The sequence below is a fragment of the Lithobates pipiens genome, unplaced genomic scaffold (assembly GCF_037356315.1).
Source record: "Lithobates pipiens isolate NorthernLeopardFrog02 unplaced genomic scaffold, aLitPip1_a1.2 Scaffold_16, whole genome shotgun sequence".
NCBI classification, from domain to species: Eukaryota; Metazoa; Chordata; class Amphibia; order Anura; family Ranidae; genus Lithobates; species Lithobates pipiens.
In genome coordinates this window covers 100,834,503-100,856,768 of record NW_027507748.1, presented here as the reverse complement: position 1 = coordinate 100,856,768, position 22,266 = coordinate 100,834,503, and the positions used below count along the sequence as shown (strand labels likewise).

Below are 22,266 nucleotides of genomic sequence, written 5' to 3'. Positions count from 1 at the left end.
GCGCTACACTGTTAGTGTAGCATCAGTCTTATGGGGTGGACTGGGCTGAGAGGTAAATTAGTCTAGTGCCCCATAAAGTGGCCTCACTGCTTCCGGTATGCGAGCAGCTGGCATTCCGCAACTGCGGGAGGAGGGGGGCGCTGCTTCTAATTTTGACTGTCCTATCATCCTGGACCACAAACATTCCTCACTGTGTTATATGTTTTCTGCTGCACCATTGGCATGGTTCCTCTCCATAAAATTATCAGAAATTTGTGCTTAAAGTAGAACTATAGGCAACACTTTTTTTTTTTCATTTTGGATAGAGTAAGGGAGGGTTGTAACCCCGGTCCCATTGCAGAGATTTCTCTTTACTTCATGCCCCATAGCCAAACAGGAAGTGAGAGGAAATCTATGTGAATTAAGAGAATCCATTGCCCCACTCCCCCGGCCCTCAGAACTAGTGTCCCCACTCGAAAATTTCAGGGCGTGTCTTAAACAGCAAGGGTGTGGCCTTGGCAGGAAGTGGTGGTTCATATTTAAATTAGGGGGTACACAAGTTTAGTCAGGCCTAGGGCAGCACATAACCTAAATACACTACTGGCTGTGAGTATTCCTCACTTATGGGTGTATAGAATACCAACTCGCCTGCAGTATGCTGTGGCTCCTGCCACTGGCTCTTACATCACTACCCTACTTTGGGCAGCAGGGGTAAAAGGTATACTTGCAGAGGCTGGGGGTGGCTTGTTAATACAAAAGTCACACAAGATAATTATATTTACTATTTTTACAGGTTGCCTTCTATGCAAAAGTGACCCTGTGGTGGCTTTTTAATAAAAGGTCCCCAAAGAACTGATTTTCAACTGCTTATCACTGAGCAAAGATAAACTTTCAAAAGTAAAGTAAACTTAAACATTTAAAAAGTAATGGTGAATTGTGTATTATATCTTCCTGTTCTATGGGATTGGGCTATATAATGTGTACATATGCATAAAGTAAACATTGTAACTTCTAGCCTGGCTTGTCCTGCTAATCAAGTGTTCTAAATATTTATTGAACCTGAACAAACTGGTGGGTCAAGTGATATAACTTCACTGACTTCACTTGTGCATGCTTGGTCTAGGTCAGTGACTTAGAAAGTTTCAGGGCCCTTTCACATCAGGTGCATCGGTCTGCACTGGGCAGCCTTGCCTGGAGCAGTTCCAATGCATTGAGAAGGCAAATTGCTTTGTGTCCTTTATGCTCAGCACATGCAGTGCTTTTTTCACAGCAGCATACCACAACACACTACACTGCATTGAAATACACTAGGGTGAATTAACATGAATGGAAAGTCATCTTGTGACATACCAATAAAATAAAAAAGGTAACAGTGCAATATTCTGTAATCAGCACAATAGCACTGTGTACTCCATAGCGCACACCATTGACCATTGCGTTATAATGTGGCTGCTGTGAACCAGCCCTTAGAATTAGAGATCAGTATGACAGCCGGGCAACTAGCATTCTCAGAAAGAGGACAGCAGTGGCAAACTGCAACCTGAATCAACTTGGGAAACCCACTCAATGGAAACTAGTATACTGTAGGTTTTCCTTTTAAGTGCATGCATTGTAAGAATTGCGTAAATGAAACGCTTCCAGGGATCAATTAGCTCTCGTAGAGATGAGAGTGCTTCCCCTGACAACATCCTCATCTGGTTTTCTCCCCAGGATGGCACCCTTTGTGGTCAAGCCTTAAAGTGGTTGTAAAGGCAGTAGTTTTTTTTATCTTTTTTTTATAACTTTCAATTTTTATTGGAAAATATTTTCAAAGGGTACAAAACATATGATGAGCTTATGTCACATAAGAGGTATACAGGAAATAATCAGTGATCAAAGCACCATCAACATAAGAGCCTCATGATGGAGTATGGGCCAGTCACCCCAAGTGGGATCATACTGTAACGCCGCCATCTCCACCAGGACATCACCAGCATATATTCTGAAGATTTATTTGATGAATGGACATACATAGTTACTAATAATCTAGGAAAAAAATGGTGGGTTCGGATATAATGGAGGGAAGGGGGATAGGAGGGAGTAAAGTGTAAGCTTAAAGTTAGTCAATAAGTGGGAAAGGAAGAGTTAACCAGAGACTGCATTTTAAGGGTAGGCCAGCAAATCTTGGGCCCTGGAGGGTCCAACAAGGACTAGAGTATGTGTTCCAGGAGTGTGGTTGGAGCAATAGTTGGGGTTCACTGTTCATGCGAGTAAGAGAGTAGCGTGGCCCGAAGAGATCTGAATTAGATTGAATCCAGCGAATTCCCAGACAGGGTGTATTATAGTGGAATAATGTATAGCAGGCATTTAGAGATTATATTCGGAATTTGGGAATTTCCATCTTAGGCAGATAGGTGAGTGAGAGTTGCGGAAAATTAATAGGATGAGAAAGATGATCCACTAGTGTGATAATAAAGAGGCTAAACAATGGTAGAGCTTCTGCAGTCTTTGATCCATGGTTCCCAATAGGGATGGGCAAATGGTTCGGTCCAAGCATAACATTACTGCCAGTTTAACACCATATAGTTTTGTGCGTTACTGCCATTTTAACACCATATAGTTTTGTGCATTACTGCAAGTTTAACGCCATTAACTTCTGTCTGCGTTACTGCCAGTTTAACACTATTTACTTATGTGCATTACTGCAAGTTTAATGCCATATAGTTTTTGTGTGTTACTGCCAGTTTAACGCCATATAATTCTGTGTGTGCTACTGCCAGTTAAAAGGCATTTACTTCTGTGTGCGTTACTGCAAGTTTAACGTCATATTGTATTGTGCGTTACTGCTAGTTTAACGCCATATATTTCTGTGTGCGTTACTGCCAGTTTAACGTCATATAGTTCTGTGTGCGTTATTGCCAGTTTAACGCCATATAGTTCTGCGTGCGTTACTGCCAGTTTAACGCCATATAGTTTTGTGTGTCACTGTATGTTTGCCGTATTATATTGCAGTATATTATAGTGTATCCATGGACTGTGTCTGTATAGTGTGAGTACTCATATTAAAATGCACCAAACACCACTTTACATTGATTAACCTCCCTAGCGGTAATCCTGAGTCTGGCTCGGGCTGCAATTTCAGTACCACGAGCGGTAACCCCCAAGCCAGACTCGGGATCGCAACGCTGGATACAGGGAGAGGCTACTTACCTTGTCCCCTGGATCCATCGATGTCCTCCATGCTGTGTGTGCGAGCCGTCCTCCGCTCAATTCACACAGTGCCGAGTGCCGCCGAGCTCCGTTCCCTGCAATGTTACGACGCACAGGAGCGGAGATCGACTCCAAATTCAAAAAAGTTAAAATACACAAAACACATACAGTACTGTAATCTTACAGATTACAGTACTGTATGCAAAAATACACATCCCCTTTGTCCCTAGTGGTCTGTCCAGTGACCTGCATGTAGTTTTATATTATAAATACAGTGTTTTTCTGCCTGGAATTTGGAGATTGTCCATAGCAACCAAAAAGTGTCCCTTTGTGTCAAGAGTGATTTTAGACCAACTAGAAAACAGCGATAATAAATTATAATCACAAAACAAAAACCCTGCAAGACAAAGGCATAATTAGGTAGTATTCATAGCATACTAGCTAATTATGTATTACTTACCTCAGATCGAAGCCCCCCGCATCGGTCCATGTCTTCCCCTCCGACTGCCGACATGTTATCCCGGAGTGACTTCTGGGTATCGCGGCTCCGGAGCTGTGATTAGCCAGGGCCGCGATGATGTCACTCCGCGCATGCCCACGGGAACGGCACAGTACAACTGAAGCAACAGCATATAGCTCCATTGCTTCAGTTGTCTTAAGTGCGCACGTGCTGCATGACATCGGCACATGCAAATACAGGGATATCTCCTAAACCGTGCAGGTTTAGAAGATATCGTTGTTAGCTACAGGTAAGCCTTAATATAGGCTTACCTGCAACATAAAGTTGTAAACAAGGGTTTACAAACACTTTAAAGAGGAAGTAAACCCTGATGGGTTTACTTCCTCTTTCATTCCCTGCAAAGGAAAAGCATAATGGACTACTATGCATCGCATAGTAGTCCATTATGTGTCACTTACCTGACACAGGAGCCAGCGATGTCACCGCTGTCCCCTGTAGTCTGGCGCATCCATCTTCCCGGTGGGGTCTCGCAGCTCCGCCGCTGTCATTCGGAGAAGCCGCGATGATGTCACTCCCGTGCATGCGCACGGGAGCCGACAGCAGTGCCTGTCTTCGGGCAAATATCTCCTAAACCGTATAGGTTTAGGAGATATTTCTTGGACCTACAGGTAAGCCTTAATCTAGGCTTACCTGTAGGTCAAAGTGTGTTGTAAGGGTTTACAACCACTTTAAGTAGGGTACAAACCGAAAGTCAGACAGTTTGCCAGGCAGATTTTGTTATGTGAGTACTCTTCTCTGTTCTCTGTTCAACTATGGAAAGGTTCTGCTGGAAAAACAAACAATTGATCAGGCTTGTGTTAATGTTGGGATTTGTCCGTTTTTTTTAATTAACTCCCTGGTTGAACAAAAAATAAAAATAAATAACTTTGTGTTTATACCCAGCTTTAGTCAGTGACAGCATCTATATCCTGGACTAACGTCTCTCACAGATGACACAATCAAGTAAATCCTACAGACTGTTATAAAAACACATACAAATTTCTGATTGCTTCTGGTTTATATGCTGGCATTCTTCACAAACATCATCAACACTTATAATTATCAGTGTGCTACTTATATTTAAGATGTATTTAGCTGTATAATAGTTGCACTTCATTAAATTTCTCTACGTAAAGAGTTCTTGGACTAATCAGGTTAAATAGAAACACAAAATAGAGCGCACAGGATTATATGCAGATGAAAACACCTTTTAATGAATCAAGCTGAATGACGATAAAGTTATTTGATAAAGGCATATTACCAGTAATAAAGGCCTTCAATAGAACACCAGGTCACACCAACAAATGATGACGACACTCTCGATAGGAAACTGACATCAGGAGAGATGTGAGCAGAGATGGAATCTCTTGTAACGAACCCTGCAGAAAGCACGTGTAGACACATTCCTAAAGTATGGCAAAAGAGGACAACACCTACCTTCACCTACCAAGGGTACAAGTCCATTTGTCTCTCCGTAGTTTGAGCACCTTCTTTTTTAGGCTTGGTTCACACCTTCGTGTATGCCTTTTCATGTGTTTTTTTTTTCTTTATGTGTTTTTCGTAAAGTGCCACTGAAATTTTACTTTCTGCTATAAAACATTTCCAGAAAAATGTAAAAAAAAATCGTATTCATCAGTTTAGGCCGATATGTATCCTGCTACATATTTTTGGTAAAAGAAAATCCAAATAAGCGTATATTGATTGGTTTACGCAAAAGATATCACGTCTACTTACTACTTAATAGGAGATAGATTTATAGCATTATATATATATATATATATATATATATATATATATATTTATTTTTTTTTTTTAACTAGTAATGGCTGCGATCAGTAATTTTTAGCAGGACTGCAAAATTACGGCAGACAGATCAGACACCTAACTGACATTTTTGACACCTCATTTGGGAACCAGTGACATTATTACAGTAATCAGTGCTAAAGATATGCACTGACATTGTACTAATGACACTGGCAGGGAAGGGGTTAACATTAGCTGTGATCAATGGGTTAAATGTGTTCCCTGCAGGTGTTTTCTAACTGTATAGGGGACAGTGTGACTGGGGAAACACACAGATCCATCTTCCCCTGTCAGAACGGAGATCTGCCTAGTTTACACAGTTTGCCTAGTTTACACAGGCAGATCCCCGTTCTATCATGGTGATTTGCGGGATTGTGCCACCTTGCCACAGTAGAATAAAGGGAGGCTGGTCGGCAACTTGATTAAAAAAAAAAAAAACATGATTTTTTTTCTAGTACATGATGGGGTAATCAAAGCAAACAAGGCTTCCCCCTAATAATAATATCCCCTTTGCAAACTGAACATTCCTTTTCCCAGATGAACAAACTTATTTTTTTAGCAAATCACTTCCAGCATGTCCAAAACCATATTCATGCAAATGAAGGCATTTCTAAATATGAAATATGAATGTATTAATTTATTATTGTTTGTATTTGTTTTTAAGTGCTGCACATATCATTATCTATATTCTGGGTTAGTTTTAAGACCTGTGATGTTAGCTGCTTTTTTTCACATATATTTATACTTAAGGGCAGAGTCCCCACTTACATACAGTAATAGAGATGCCTAATACAGTGATTTCCAGCTTCTATCACACAGTTATGGTATATACATAGTTACATTGGTCCAAGTGGGATCAATGTAACTGTGTATGGGAATTAAGTCCTGCGCCCACTGCTGTGAGTACTGGCTGGAAAGGGACCTCGTCTATGCTCCAAGCAATGGTAGAGAGAGACTAAGTGTCCTGGGAGCCACACATCAAGTCAAGAACTGATGTATGATGGTGAATAGTGATGGACGAACTTCCGATGGGACGTTTCGTGAACGCGAACCGTGAACGCGGCCACAAAGTTTGCGAACCACAAAGTTTGCGGCGGACCCCATTGACTTTAATTGCAGGTGAATCTTAAAAACCTCCAGGTCATATTTTCAGCCACAAAATACTTACTAGCTGTGCACACATAGTCCCACAACATGGACACTGACATAACAAAAGTATTAAGTGAATCTGGGATCGACAACGACAATCATTCTTTTTTTATCTGTGAAATTTTGACAATTCAGGACTCAGGAGCTCATGAAGGCCATGGAAGAGAGGCAAGGTCAGGGCAGGCTATGAAGGGGGTGCAGGAGATGATCAGTGCCACAGTCACGGCAGTGCAGTCCTGTGCCAGTGTCCCAGTGTGCCAACCTGTGCTTGAGCCCCTCCCTCTGCCCGACCCTTACCCTCACCTATGCAGGGCTCCACTGCGGTGGTCCGGAGGTGCCAGTCCAGTGCTGATCCTCAGCCATGGTGCTGGCACTGCCTCTGTTGCTATCTCCCTCCCTGTCTGAAACCAGCACCGTGATAGAGACTGAGCACTGACACTAGCACCATGATAGAGAGCACTGGCACCAGCACCGTGATAGAGAGCACTGACACCAGCACCGTGATAGAGAGCACTGACACCAGCACCGAGATAGAGAGCACTGACACCACACCAGCACCGTGATAGAGAGCACTGACACCAGCACCGAGATAGAGAACACTGACACCAGCACTGAGATAGAGAGCACTGACACCAGCACCAAGATAGAGAGCACTGACACCAGCACCGAGATAGAGAGCACTGACACCACACCAGCACCATGATAGAGAGCACTGACACCAGCACTGAGATAGAGAGCACTGACACCAGCACCGTGATAGAGAGCACTGTTGGTGGTAGTGTCTTTGGGGGTGCACACAGCAGAGAGTGAAGAGGGTGCAGATCGAGAGGATTAGGAGGGTGCAGAAGAGTAAGGCTGAGTGAGCCACTCAACCTAGTCTGGTGCGTCCTTTGACGTAATCGCACGCACCTTCTGCAATTTGCCACTTTGGCTCAAGTCTGTTGCTCCTGCCCTACCCCTACCACCCCTGCGGAAGGGCCTGCCTCTTCCTCTGCCTGTCATTTTTTAAATGACCCTGTGACAAAAGTCTCTAGAGAAGTGTAGTATGCATGAGGAAGAAGGTATATAACACCCCGCTTCAATCTGTCGTTTTTGGGGGCCACTGGTCTATCACACCAGTTAAAATACTTTTTTTTAAATTGCGTTTGTCACTCTTTGTAGTATTGCTGCAGAACCGCTCAGCAGTCACAACGCTGCACAGTGTAAATGCACTATACTATGCTTTCTATATGTGCAAGTATTTTATACGTGTATTACACCCCTATATACTGCACACCAAATAGTACACCTATACCAGTCCTTAAAAGGACCTTTGTGGACCTAGTAGCTTGTGATTTGCAGACTGTCCCTCGGTCCCTACACTGATAAAAGACAGCTGCAGAATTGGTCAGCAGTCAAGTATAATGGGCTTTCTATATTTGAAAGAAAGTATATTATACGTGTACAACACTATATACTGTACACCTATACCAGTCCTTAAAAGGACCTTTGTGGACCTAATAGTAATAGCTAGTGATTAAACTGACTGTCCCTGCTCCACACAGTGTCCTGTCCCTACACTGACAAAAGACAGCTGCAGAATCGGTCAGCAGTGCACTCAGCAATCACCAGCACAGCAGTCAGCAGCAGTGCACCAGAACCCTATATACTGTACACCTATACCAGTCCTTAAAAAGACTTTTGTGGACCTAATAGCTAGTGATTTGTGTCACTACAGTCTGTCCCTGCTCCACACAGCAACCTCTCCCTACACTGACAAAAGACAGAATGTAAAATGGCCGCCAGATCAGGTCTATTTATAAGGTAGGGGGAATGTCCAATTGTCCATGTGCTGAAATGTCTCAATTGGCTGTCCTGTACCCCATGATGGATGTGTCATCATGGGTCAAACGCATATGTCTGCCGAGCGAACAGCACCAGAAGTCCACCAGTTTGGCGAATCGCGAACACGCAAAATTTGTCGCGAACTGACCGCTGGGCGAACCGCAAGGCCATCCCTAATGGTGAATGGCAGTATCAGCCTGGACCCGGGTCAGGCAATGGGGGCATGGCCTGGCAGGGGTCCACACTAAGACTGTCCTTCACTATCATACAGCAGGTCTTGATTGATGTGTAGCTCTCGGGACACCTAGTCCCTTTAAAACAGTGTTATGCATATATGTTGGGGCTGGGAGGGTGGGCCTTAATGCCCAGCTAGCACATATATGCATTGCTGTCTTGTTCTGGTGCCCCTATAATTGTGACCAAGCTGTCACCAATAGCTCCCGGTCAACTACTGATGCCTGGGAGCTATGGAGGTTCCCAAAGATATCAAACAATCACCTGCTCCAGGCATCATGGCTCATATAAAGTGCCAGCTCCAGACCATGTAAATGGGTTTAAAAGAACCTGTCAGCTTGACCTAAATAGGCAAAGTGATAGATTTTAGATGGCTTTCACACCAAGCCGCCCTCGGGCTTTCACACTGGAGTGAATGGAGCAGCAGTTTGAGGGCGGATTGCAGGCGCCATTTCTAACGCTATAGCGCCTAGAAAACGCCTTCGATGTGAAAGAGGTCTTATTTATGCTTTGTGTGCCTACCATCTCATCCAAGAGACCTCTAAATCATTTGTGTAAAGTTTCCCCAAACAAAACATCTTTATAAAGCACCATGCATCATAAAAGCTTGCTTACAACTGTCTGCCAGAGGTCATATGATGTGTTCTCAGGCGATTCCTGCGTTCTACAATTGCTCTCCTCTGGTGTATTTGCTTGTAGACACATGCTTTTTTACAGTCCAATGAAGGACCTTGCTGTATAGAAACCATAATTTTATGGCTCCTGACATTGAAAGAATTTAATACACCAGGTATGAAGAGCAATATGCCAATCAGTTTTCAGTCTTATTACTAAGGTTCCATGTGCCTGGTTGGCTATGTAAAGTAAGCCAAAACTGAAATCTAGATTGAAAATGATTACTTTTGCAAATTAACTCCCAAGACAGTAATGGGAATGTCTACAGTCTTGCAAAACGTATCTACGTTAAAGAGGAATTGGAGTACGACACGTCATTTTCACCAAGGCAAAAATGGAGAGTGGAGGGGGTTGGTGGGAGCATGCAAAATAATTAAAAAAAAAAGGTAAACAAATGAAAAAGGGGCAGTTTTATGTAATGGGGGGGGCAGAAATGAAGAAATTGAAAGTTTTGAAGAAAAGAGAACTAACACAACTGGGTTTTTGCTTGCACATGACTGGATCATTTAAATCAGAGCTTTTTCCCTAAAATGTAATTATACTCAAATAGCTTGCCATGCTCCGCTAATTACAGATCTGTTTTTGTTTTAGCTCAGTATGTCAAAATTCAAGGAGGTCTACTGGACGTGTCCCTCTGCACATTCTTGGCACCAGCAAGATGCCAAAACTAGGACTTTAGAATTTCAGGTGACAGGATGATGCCTTCTCGGTCATTAGTCTAATGAGATCTATGTATGTGCTTATTCAATGCGTGCAGATTTTTTTTCTTAAACTTCATGCCCAGGAAGAAGAATGGTGGACACTGTAAAGTATAACACTGGCAGCACAGTATAGGATTGCTATAGACCGCTGCCGTTTTTTTACATATACAGATGAAGCTGTGTGCTAAATGACACGTGCAGAAGTTAGACTGTCACCAAATATGTTTAGATTAATGGGTGCCCTATGGCTGCAGCTTTGATTTAAAGTATAAGTAAAGCTAAAATAAAAATTGCTCTTAATACTCGTATCTTTCCCAGCTAATATTTCAAGATTTTTTTTCATTTTTTACAGTTGATTATACAGCCTGAATGCCTGGCGACTGTGCCAGCTTCCTCAACATAGCCCCATTACCTGTCTTTATCAGGTCAACACCAACCACAGCCATAAACCCTGTATTAGCATTGTCAGGTTGAGTGCTCTCTTCTCTGTACTGGGATCATCAATCCTGTTAACATCATGAGCTTACACTCCCCAATTTCTGCCCTGCAGAGAATAGACGGTGGCTCCTGTTTGGAGTCAAACAGTCAAAAGTTATAATTGACAGCTGCATCACAAGCACTAACCAGATACTGCAGCTACGACAAAACCGCCACCCTTCTCGAGAGCAATGAGCTGGTAATTATTGCAGTAATATTACTGCAGATTTTTTTTTTTAAAGATATTTGGCACAATTTTTAACATTATTCTGTCGTTTTTTTGTTTGTTTTGTTTTTTAAGTTAAAAAATAAAGCTAATTGGATTGCTTGCTTCATCATCCTTTAAAGTGTATCGACACCAAAAATCTATATATTTAGGGTTGTTTGGCATCATGTCTCCCTGAAAACAGTTTTCATAAGCAAATAGCGTTTTTGTGAATCTGTTGCAAAGTTTCTTAAATGTGGATCTTAACGGCACTTTTCATTGCAAGTCAACAATGTTAAGCCACTGCCTCACAATTAGCAGAAGCATTGTCAGCATGCCATGCAAGCTCCTCCAGTTTGCCATTGGGCTGTCTATTAGGTCTATTAGCCCAACAGCTCTAACATACTTCCTTCCTAGGGTGACAATACTGCTCCTCCATAGATAAAGTACAATGAATAAGCATTTAGAACATAGACATAGAACAGGAAGTGTGTTGCTGGCAGGATCAACAGGTGAAAATAAAGGGGGGAAAAGCCTAAAAAAAAGAAAACAAATGCAACTACCATGTCTACGAGCTGGTAAGCTATAATACATTACATTTTTATTCTTGGATTTAGATGCACTTCAAGTAAACACTTCTTTGCCACTGTGATTTGAGAATTCTCTGCTGCTATAGTAAATCTACTGTTATAGCTGTATGTTTGACTTTCAAGTGCTCTAAAACCTTTCAATAACGCATGAATGTATAGAATGCTACTGCATTTATTTTTTTTACAGTGTTTTGTATAAGTATTGTGTATTTTAGCTGCTTTAGTTCAGTCTTCTAACTTTACATCAGCAGCCATGAACCATACTACCTTTATTATTAAACAGATATATGGTGTTTATGCGTGTCTGTATATTTTCCACTCAATGTGAGTTTGAAACAACATTGATCTGTAACCTTTAAAAAATGTAAGGAATATTAAAGTATTAATTTTGACGATATCAGCCTGCAGTCATTGAAAAGTCAAATATTACTTACTTTTTGACATTCTGACATTCAAGATATATGGTGCTAAATGTCAGCATTTAATAAAGCTTATTTTTGTATTGATTTTACTTTTGTTTTCAAAATCTCCATTGTGAGCATGGTATTAAATCATATTCCTATCTGAGGACGCATCTGTAGAGATACCACACCTGTCACAGCATCTCCGGTCAGACGTACTCTCTCCCTAATTAGTTCTGTACGCTGATATACGGCAACATGAAACCACAACATGGAAAAAAAAAACATTTTGATGCATTACAGGTTTGAGAACAATGTCACATTAATATATCACTTCTTCGATCAATGGCACACCTGTGCCAGAATGACCATTTTATTACATAGTGATTGGGAAAAAAAAAGGAAAAAACTACCGGTAAATAACAAATGCACAAATGCATAAAATGTCCACCTATGTTGTTTTTTATTTTCATAAAGAAACTGCAGATTGATAGTGAAAATTTTAGTAAATAAAGATTTGATCATACTTTATAAGACATGAATGAATGACTAAAGTTAGGATATGTAACTAAAGTCAGGGGCCCTTTCGTTTCATTATTCAAAATGTAGGGAGCAATAAAAAGAAAAATTAAATAAACCCTCATTATTGTCCAAAGTGACCAATCAGATTTTTTGTTTCATTTTGCCAAAATACTAACTGGTTACTTTAGATGACAACTCCAGTACAATTGTATTCGTTTAAGGAAAAAGTAATCCGAGAAAATGTGTATTTCTCTAAAAAATTGGTGTGAGACATCTGCTAATAGCAGCAAGGGCATGTATTCCTGTTCGGTGGAAAAAAGACAGCCCTCCAACTAAAGTACAATGGCTTATGAGAATTGCAGAAATTCAACAAATGGAAAACCTTACAATGGCAATGAAAGATCAAGATGAGAAATACCGGAAAACATGGGCTCCCTATTTAACTTATAGGGAAAGTGAGATGTAAAATATATGGAACCTGAAAACTGAGAGTTGGGGGATCTTGGGGAGGGGGTTACTTTTTTTTTGTTAAGGGGGGCGGATGATAAATTAGATAGGGGAGGGGTAAAGGGCAAAATAAAAAAGGAGAATTCACATGAAACTAAGGTGTAAACTGAAAGCATTGTGAGATATTACTGTTAAAGACAATATATTAGGAAGATAATATAAGAGTGTAATGAATTACTGTGAAATCTATGAAGAAAATAAAGAATTTATAAAAAAAAGAAAATTGGTGTCTCTGAGAATTAATGATAATAAAACTTTTTCAAATTATCTAAAACTCATCCAGGAGATGTCTTAAAGCAGGGGTAGTCAACTCGGCAGTCCAGCTGTGGTAAAACTACAAGTCCCATGAGACATTGCAAGACTCTGACAATCACAGGCATGACTCCGAGAGGCAGAGGCATGATGGGATTTGTAGTTTCATCACAGCTGGAGGACTGAGGTTGCCTACCCCTGTCTTAAAGGAAAGGAGGCAGCTGCTTTACCTTGTGTATGGTGTGAGCATACAGCTGGTTTATAGGGAAGAAAAGGACTGTTGGGAACCCTGACCCTATGGGCCCCTCTGCTCTGCCTGCAGCTTTACCCTAGGAAATCATAACACACCTCTTGCAGATTCTCTTCATTGTTGTTTTGATGTAGACAGGATAATTTTTAACAAATCTGAAAAATGTATGATCTTCTTACTACAGCAGAGCCTGTAATCAGTTTGGTCCATACACACACAGATAGTTGGAGGAAAATGCCTCTCCCTAGCTTAAATACTTAAATACAAGATATAAACGTCTGTGGCCAAGAACATGCACTGACTCCAAGAATATTGAAATCATTGGATCAGTTGGGGAGATTTACTAAAACTGGAGTGTGCAAAATCTGGGGCAGCTCTGCATAGTAACCAATCAGCTTTCAGGTTTTAATGTGAAAGCTTAATTGAACAAGCTTAAGTTAAAAGCTGATTGGCTACCAGGCAGAGCTGCACCCGATTTTGCTCTCTCCAGTTTTAGTAAATCTCCCCCACTGTGTCAGCCAATACTGTTTTCCATAAAAAGGTGCATGGCCACAATTTGCCTTCGATAATTTAAATCAGCAAACAAAATAGAGGATAGTCACATCACACTTTTGGACATTAATACAGTGAAAGTCTGAAAAATCTACTATAGTTTCAGGAAAAGATTAGATGAATTAATATTACTCCAGAATCCATCTCAATATAACATTTACAATATGTACACCTTAAACCCTCTTCAAACAGGCTTAAAAAATGGTTAGACCAGTTTTGCAAAATGCCTATACCATAGTTAGACTGACAGATTATCTCTTGAAGGTCACTTTATAAAATACAATAGTGAGATTCCTATCACATCAGAGTTGAACCTAGTTTTATGTAGAAGCAATAATTAAAGGGATTTTATAAATTAGTATTTACCCAACAGAAACTACTGTAGATTTATCTGAATTCTGGCTGTATTATACATTCGGAAACACAAGAGTCGCAGATATATTTCTATTTTAGTTTGGGACCTTGTCTCTATGATACCTGCTGCTAATGAATTTGTGTTGAGTTGTATGAAATCTGAATAGACAGTTTTTTTTTTTTTAAATCCAAGTTAATTTAATGGTCTGTTTAACTTGGCGTATAAAAGCAACACTGGCCATAAATGCGCAACCCTTTTCTCCAGAGCACATCGGATAAACTGACAAGTGGTCTCTTGAAATTTGGATACCGAATACAAAATTATATAATCGAATGTGTGTAATTTGCTGATATACTGTATATCAACATGCAATAAAAACAATCAAACAACATTGATACCTAAATGCAGATTAGGCAATCAGATAAGTTACTTGATTGGTTTTCACCTATTACCATGTATAACATATACAATGCATAAAACAATGTACAAAGTTCTATAACTAAGAGCAACCAATAAACAACCAACGTTTCCTTGTTCTGAGCAATGATGGCTGAAGTCCGATATGCTGCAATTATTATTATTATTATTTAAGGTACTTGTATTGTGCTGTCAATTTACGCAGTGCTTTACATATACATTGTACATTCACATCAGTTCCAACCCTCAAGGAGCTTACAATCTAAGGTACAATGGTTTACAACACTTTACATGGGATCTTCTTATATCTGGACAGCCCAAATAAGAGAAGAGGAGAAATGGGTATTGATGCCCTTAGGAAATCTGGATAATTTGCACAACGCGGGTTCATATTCTTAATTCCATGTTATACACATCTCTTCCATGGTAAACAAATACGATGTATAAAAAAACTTGCTTACTAAGGTAGTGTGAGAAATAGTGAGTATGAACCAGCTGCCGTAACCCATGGCACCCATGTAACTGCAGTTGCTTTAGTTTGACAAAATTTCTGATTGGTTGCTGTGGGCTGGGACTTATCTTCATTGTTCCTTTTACTTACTTACACAATATGTCCTCTAGTAACTTCCTAATATAATTTGTATTATTATTACTGTATTATTATTATTTTTATATATATACTGTATATATATTTTTTTGCAAGGCTATTATTTTTTTTAATAACCATCTGATCACACAAAAGTACGCAGGTACTGATAAGGAGAAGGGCAATTTGCACTTCTGTACATTATCAGCAATTCTTGTCTAGCCTTAGGGAATACACCCATACCTTGTTAACAAAAATATTGGCAGGGCATACTAAATTGTTAGCTAAAAAAAAAAAAAAAAAAAAAGAAGCTGTTAACATTTTCTGTACATGACAGAAACATATATTTACTGAAATATTACTCTGGTGACACATGTATTTAAGCAATGCGCTCAGTAATTTTACAGTTTAGGTGTACAACTTTACTGCTTATATTGTTTTGCCAAATTGATTAACTATGGATGTCTTGTACTGTGCATCAATCCATCATTTTCTAGTGATGTTTTCAAATTACTGAGCATGTAATCCATTCTTGATGGTATATATTTGTAAGATATAACATTTCACACTCTATGTAGAACATAGTACGTGGAAAGTGGTGTCAGTTCTTTTTTAAAGTCAATAAAAATGTTTTATCTACAGAAAAGACATCCAATGCTGGAATTCACTAGGAATACTGTCCTTTATACAAGAAGGTGACACGCACCTCTCATCATCCTCCCAGCTCGGCAATGATAGGCCTTGTAATCCTGTACTGACTTCATCTCTCAGTGTTACAGATTATTATGGTAATAGTCACACATAATAGTAACTAAACAATGTAAACTGCAGCAACTAATGAATGTTTCTTTATACACTCAGTTATATATGCGGTGTAAATAAATAAATAAACAGGCCAATTAATACATGGAATAGGATGCATCTCTCAAGCATATTCTTCTAAATAGGAACAAGATAAGGAAATCTGGTTAATGTGGAACAACAAAGTTATTGTCACAGTAGAGACAAGTAATGCATGCAATTACACAAGATGCGCAGTCTGTGCAATAACGCCGGCTGGTCAATAAGCCAATGGATTGGCTATTTAACACCTGTCACATACATCATATACCTTACTAACAGTAACGTATAAACTGTAAAATTAAAGATGTTGTCTGCAGCTACATTCATTTATTTTCAAACATATACTAGGAAATGACACCTGTCATTTGCCATTCCTATGGGCAATCATTTATTCTTTCACTTCTGTACCATAATAAACATATATACATACATCAACACAGTCACGTGTTTACATGTATATTCATACATGTTATAAATATATGTATACACCCTGAATACTTTATTTTCTCACATAAAAATGCCTGTGTGGTTTAATTCAATCTACTTTAACCCTTCACCACCATCTTCTGTGGAGCTAGACACAGGACTGGGGACTGTTACGTAATAAAACACTTAATTTGTGTTCTAACTACTACATGAGTTTTTATACACATTACTCTATAAACCTGATCAGTATTGAGATTAACTTATGCAGATATGCTAAAGGCCTACAGATGAGAAAGAGTAGGGGTACTTTATATAAGACCACTTTGCATTTGTACTTCTTTGTGTACTTTGTTGTGTGCAATACACACACACAACAATATGATAAAGTAGAGCTACATTATAAATAGACACATGGATAGATAGAAAAATAGATAGATAGATAGATAGATCGATAGATCAATAGATAGATAGATAGATAGATAGATAGATAGATAGATAGATAGATAGATAGATAGATAGATAGATAGATAGATAGATAATTAGTCAAGTGAGTCAATAGATTAAATCAGAACTGAAGCAATCTACTAAGCTTACAGTAAATGTTAAATAATATGAGATAGATAGATAGATAGATAGATAGATAGATAGATAGATAGATAGATAGATAGATAGATAGATAGATAGTCAAGTGGGTCAATAGATTAAACCAGAACACAAGCAATCTACTAAGCGTACAGTCAATGTTAAATAAGATGATTTAGATAGATAGATAGATAGATAGATAGATAGATAGATAGATAGATAAATAGATAGATAGATGTGCTGTAGGATAATATTAAAGTACTGCCTGGGATAAGAATTTATGTTATCTGTAATGACTGTAGAATTTACAATACCTTCAGCCACTGTAAAGTGGTGTCTACCCATATAACTACATAAAAGATGAATGATCCTTTATAACCTGTGTACATCCTGGATGCCCTCATATCCACATGAGACATCAAGACTAACCTTTGCCTCTTTTAAATCTATGAGACAGAGGCAGTCTACTACAGCATAATATCAAGCTGTAAGAATAAAAATAGAAGATTGTATTGACTCTACAAGCTCTGTACATCTTATTCAGGAAGTCATAGCATATGGACCTAGAAAGTCAATGATATTCATTGTAATGAGCTTTAACAGAGGATTCCACCACCTGCAGGGAATCCCACATACTTAAAGCATGCTTAACTTTTGCCAGCAGCAAATAAGACCCCAAGAGACAAACTCTGTTTGTGTTTTACTGATACAGCTATTTCTTAGAATCAATAGATTTATATATAATTACCATTTATTTCATGTGTTGTGGCAGCACCTTCCATAAATACAGCATATCAACATTTCTACTGAAGCGCCAAGTTTGGCTTCTACAACAAAATATTGGTTGGCGCCTCCATGGTCATACACATTGACATCTTGTCTTTTTCCTTGGCTGGGCATCTGAGTATAGCTAGGGAAAGTGTACATTTTGGAAGTATAGTAAACTCTATATTGGCCAATGGCCATATAGTATGGAACATGTGCTAATGAAAGTGTGCTCAGAGGTTGGCTACTAAACAGAGGCCATCATGTCTTTCATAGTTACATAGTTGGTCTGGTTGTAAAAAGACACAATTTCATTTAGTTTAACCAATAAAAAGTAAATATTTAAACAATCTAACAATCCCATATACACAATCCCATAACCAAAAATGATCCAGAGGAAGGCAAAAAATTCCCAGCAAAGCATAATCTGATTTGCTCCAGCGGGGAAAATAAATTCCTTCATGATACCCAAAGAGGCAATCAGATATTCCCTGGATATTCAACTTTACCCATGAATATCCTCCATACAATACCATTACTATCATTCCTTACCTTGGTTGTCAGAAAAGTGAGTGGAGCCGACTAAGAACTTGGAGAGTAAGAGAAGGAAGAAAGAAACCCTTGCTAACAGAGTTCTCCCATCACACGGCTCCATGTCTCTTCTCAAGCTCTGTACACCGCTCTGGCTCCCCGACCTTCCTCTGCAGAGTTAACAAAACCAATTCCAAATAATTCCAGTGGAAGGATCCGCGGGGGCGTGGGGAAAACCCGCAACTAGAGGTAATAATAGCGAAGATCAGAACAGGTAATGTCTTTGTGCAAAATCGCAGTATATTCCTATTTTCCCGACTGAAAAGACTGCCTTGCCCTCCTTGGGAAGAACCGTAAGTTACTATCGTTTATGTGCATAAAGCTGCTTAAAAACACAAAAAATCCAGGATGAATTGTTCTTGCATAAGACTACAGGTAGAAGTGATCACAGCAACAACTGTCATTAAAGTTCCAGTCTACCTAGTCCCTAGGCGCTCCATGGGTGGACAGGTTGGGGTTGTGAAGGTAGCATCCGACCACAGGTGAGCTCTGGAAGTGTAAGCTCTGCAGCCTAAAGCTTCTGACTCTCATCTAGACACGCTTTGTCTGGCACCTGAGTCGGGTATTTAATGTGATGATCAGCTTCATTGTGTGATAGGGCAGTTGGATGGAGTCGGTGGCCCCTGAACTAGTGTGAGGTCTGATGTGCCAAGTGTCAATCCCAGCGCAGTGTGCAGGAAGTCCAGCGTGCAGAGGAGATAGACATTCCAGCAGAGGATACCCTGGCTGCGCAATGTGGAGCTGAGGATCGTCTTTATGGTGCTGCTATGTGCTGGAGAGCAGCCTGGCTGAGTGAACACACGGTGAGAGGTATTGGCTGAGGATAGGCAAGCTGTGCATGATGCATGAGCCCAGGATCAGTGGAGGAGCGATGCTGCTGATGCTGCTGATGCTGCTGCTGACCCCCCAGTCCTCAGTCACTGGTCCCACACCAAGTCCCTGCCTGAGCTTGGGGCTGCAGGTGGAAAGTTTGACAGCTCCTGGTAGGACACTCCCTTCACATGACAGAGCCCCCATCCCCCTCCACCCATCAGCAGCACATCTCTCTTCTTTCTCCAGCAAAGTCAGTGGCAGGGAAATGCCATCCCTCTCTCTCTCCCCCTCTCTGTCTCTCTCTCTCTCTCTGCTCCTGCACACTCCGGGGAATCAGTCCTCAAGGTTGCAGACAGGACATCTCACATTCCAAGCATGAAGCACCCCCCTGTAGGAGAAAACCCGACCCAGATATAATCAACCTGACAAGTGCCTCTGCACTGCTGCCATCAGGACGGATCGCCCTTTAAGCCCCGGCTGGCGCCTGTTAACGCGTTCAGTGCCGCCTCTCATTCATTCCTCTCTGGAGCAGCTGCGGAAGGAAGAGGATCCTCGGCGGTGGGAGGGTTAATGCAGCCGGAGGCTCCGCAGGCAGCTGCGGGGGGACCGGGAGAAGGAAGCGGAGGGGAGGACTGCTCCGATGTCCGGATCCTGAGCAGGAGAAGGATCTGGTCCCTGAATCCAAAGGAAGGCAAGGAGGATCTGGTCCCTGAATCCAAAGGAGGGCAAGGAGGATCTGGTCCCTGAATCCAAAGGAGGGCAAGGAGGATCTGGTCCCTGAATCCAAAGGAGGGCAAGGAGGATCTGGTCCCTGAATCCAAAGGAAGGCAAGGAGGATATGATCCCTGAATCCAAAGGAGGGCAAGTATAGTCAGGTACAGGAAGGGTCTGATGTCTGAATCCAAAGGAAGGCAAGGATAGCCTAGGAGTATCTGATGGTCTGAATCCAAAGGAAGGCAAGGATAGCCTAGGAGTATCTGATGTCTGAATCCAAAGGAAGGCAAGGATAGTCAGGTACAGGAAGGGTCTGGTGTCTGAATCCAAAGGAGGGTAAAGAGGATCTGCTGTCTGAATCCAAAGGAAGGCAAGGATAGCCAGGTGCAAGGAGGATCTGCTGTCTGAGTCCAGTGGAGGGCAAGGATAGCCAAGGAGGAACTGATGTCTGAATCAAGAGGAGGAGAATGATAGCCAAGCTCAATGAGGATCTAATGTCTGAGCCCGATGGAGAGGGAAGGAATGATAGCCATTGATGACCTGATGTATGAATCCAGAGGAGGGGGAGGATAGCCAAGCGCAAGGAGGATCAGATGGCTAAAATAAAAGGATGGGAAGGTTAGCCAGGTACAGGGAGGATCTGATGGCTGAAACCAGAGAGGAAGGATAGCCAAGGAAGATCTGATGTCTGAATCCAGAGGAGGGGAAGGATAGCCAAGCACAAGGAGCATCTGCAGTCTGAGTCCAGTAAGAGGGGAAGGATAGCCAGACAGAAGGAGGATTTGATGTCTGAATTAAAATGAGGGGAAGGATAGCCAGGCACAAGGAGGATCTGGGGTTGAAGGATGAGGTTAGCGCAGCAGACCAGCGTTGCCGGCGGTGGGCATGCGTTGGAGCAGAGCGTGGGAATAGCAGTGGCTGTCTACTCGGGCTGCATAGGTTCAAATGCATAAAAAAAAGCTGAATTCACTTAACCACTACTCGCAGGGTTCGCAGAGCACAGCGGAGAGAGGGGGAGCTTCGTTTAAAGGTGCAGATCACCCCAAATATGCCCTGGAAGCTGTGCGATGGGATGCAGACTCTTCTCTCTATTCTGAATGTCATGTAATGTGGATATTGGCTCCAGGCTCATGGGAATAGATACGTTACTTGAATCGAGAAGTGGATGACATAGTAAGTAGGTTATAATAAATACATCTATTTTACAGATATTGTACGGATATATATATAATCACCTATATTATTGATAGAGCACCTATTTATTGCAGGTATTTATTTAGCACCTACAATGTACACAGCACTTTACACATTGTGCATTCACATCGGTCCCTGTCCTTAAGGGGCTTACAATTGGAGGTCCCTATCTTACATACAGTACATATATACACATATTGGGAATAATTTAGTCAGAAGTCAATTAACCTGCCAGCATGTCTTTGGACTGTGGCAGGTGAACAGAACACACAAGCTGCATGCAGATAATATCCAGGTTGGGATTAGAGGATCTTAGTATTGAAAGGCATGCAGTGCCAACTGTTAAGCTATATATGAGTTTGACAAAGAGCTTGGCAAAAGCTATACAGCTCTATAAGTCACAGCATTCTATTTAAAGGGTAAGTTCACCTTTTCCAAAAAAAAAAAGGAGGAGCTAACACCTTACACTCTGTCATTGAGCTGTCAGTGCCCCCACACAGGCAGTGTATAGCGGTCCAGAGATATGATATCCCCTCATCTCTCTGCAGTGCTTCGGAAGAAAGAAGAGGAAAGCACGGCAGAAAGAAGAGAAAAAAGAGTGGGGATTTCATATTCCTGTACCGCCATGGTGGGCACTGACCACTCATCACCAAAAGAGGTAAGTACAACAGGGACTGGGGCAGTGGCAGCCGGTGGAATATTAATTTGCTGCTATAACACACCTGGGTGGGCTCCAGTCGCATTCTCTGTGACCCAAGCCCACCCTATTTTAAAGCCTATTAGAGCCACTGGCTCCAATCAGGTGCTTAAATAAAAAAACCCTGGCCGCTGTAATTTATGCGCCGTTGCTCTAATAGGAGCCAGACTCATGAATAGGGAGTGGCCACGGCAGCCATGGATAGATTCATGCTATGAATGAATCTATCCATTGCATATAGGGGGTGGCCTGGAGAGAGGGGGCGGTGCCCGGGCACCCTTAAAGGAAGGGTCACCACTGGACTGGGGGGTGGGGAGGGTGTTGGGTGTTTACCTTTTCATTTTTTTTTTGAGAAAGTGAACTTATACTTTAACCGTTTCCCAACCGGCTCATGCAGATATACTGCGGCAGAATGGCTTCCCTGGGTGAAATCTCATATGGGTACGTCCTTCCCCTTTTAGGCCACCAGAGGGC

General features: G+C 41.2%; 1 protein-coding gene across 2 annotated transcripts in view; it reads right to left on the bottom strand.

Annotated features, from left to right (window-relative positions):
• The window catches only part of EPHA6 (EPH receptor A6), a 1,195,522-nt gene extending 1,176,088 nt beyond the window's left edge, over positions 1-19,434 (bottom strand). For both annotated transcript variants that reach the window (XM_077480173.1, XM_077480174.1), the window contains exon 1: positions 18,336-19,434. In XM_077480173.1, coding sequence (XP_077336299.1) covers positions 18,336-18,438 — 103 coding nt within the window. In that variant the 5' untranslated portion in view covers positions 18,439-19,434. The remainder of the gene's footprint in view (positions 1-18,335) is intronic.
• Between the last annotated feature and the right edge of the window lie 2,832 nt (positions 19,435-22,266).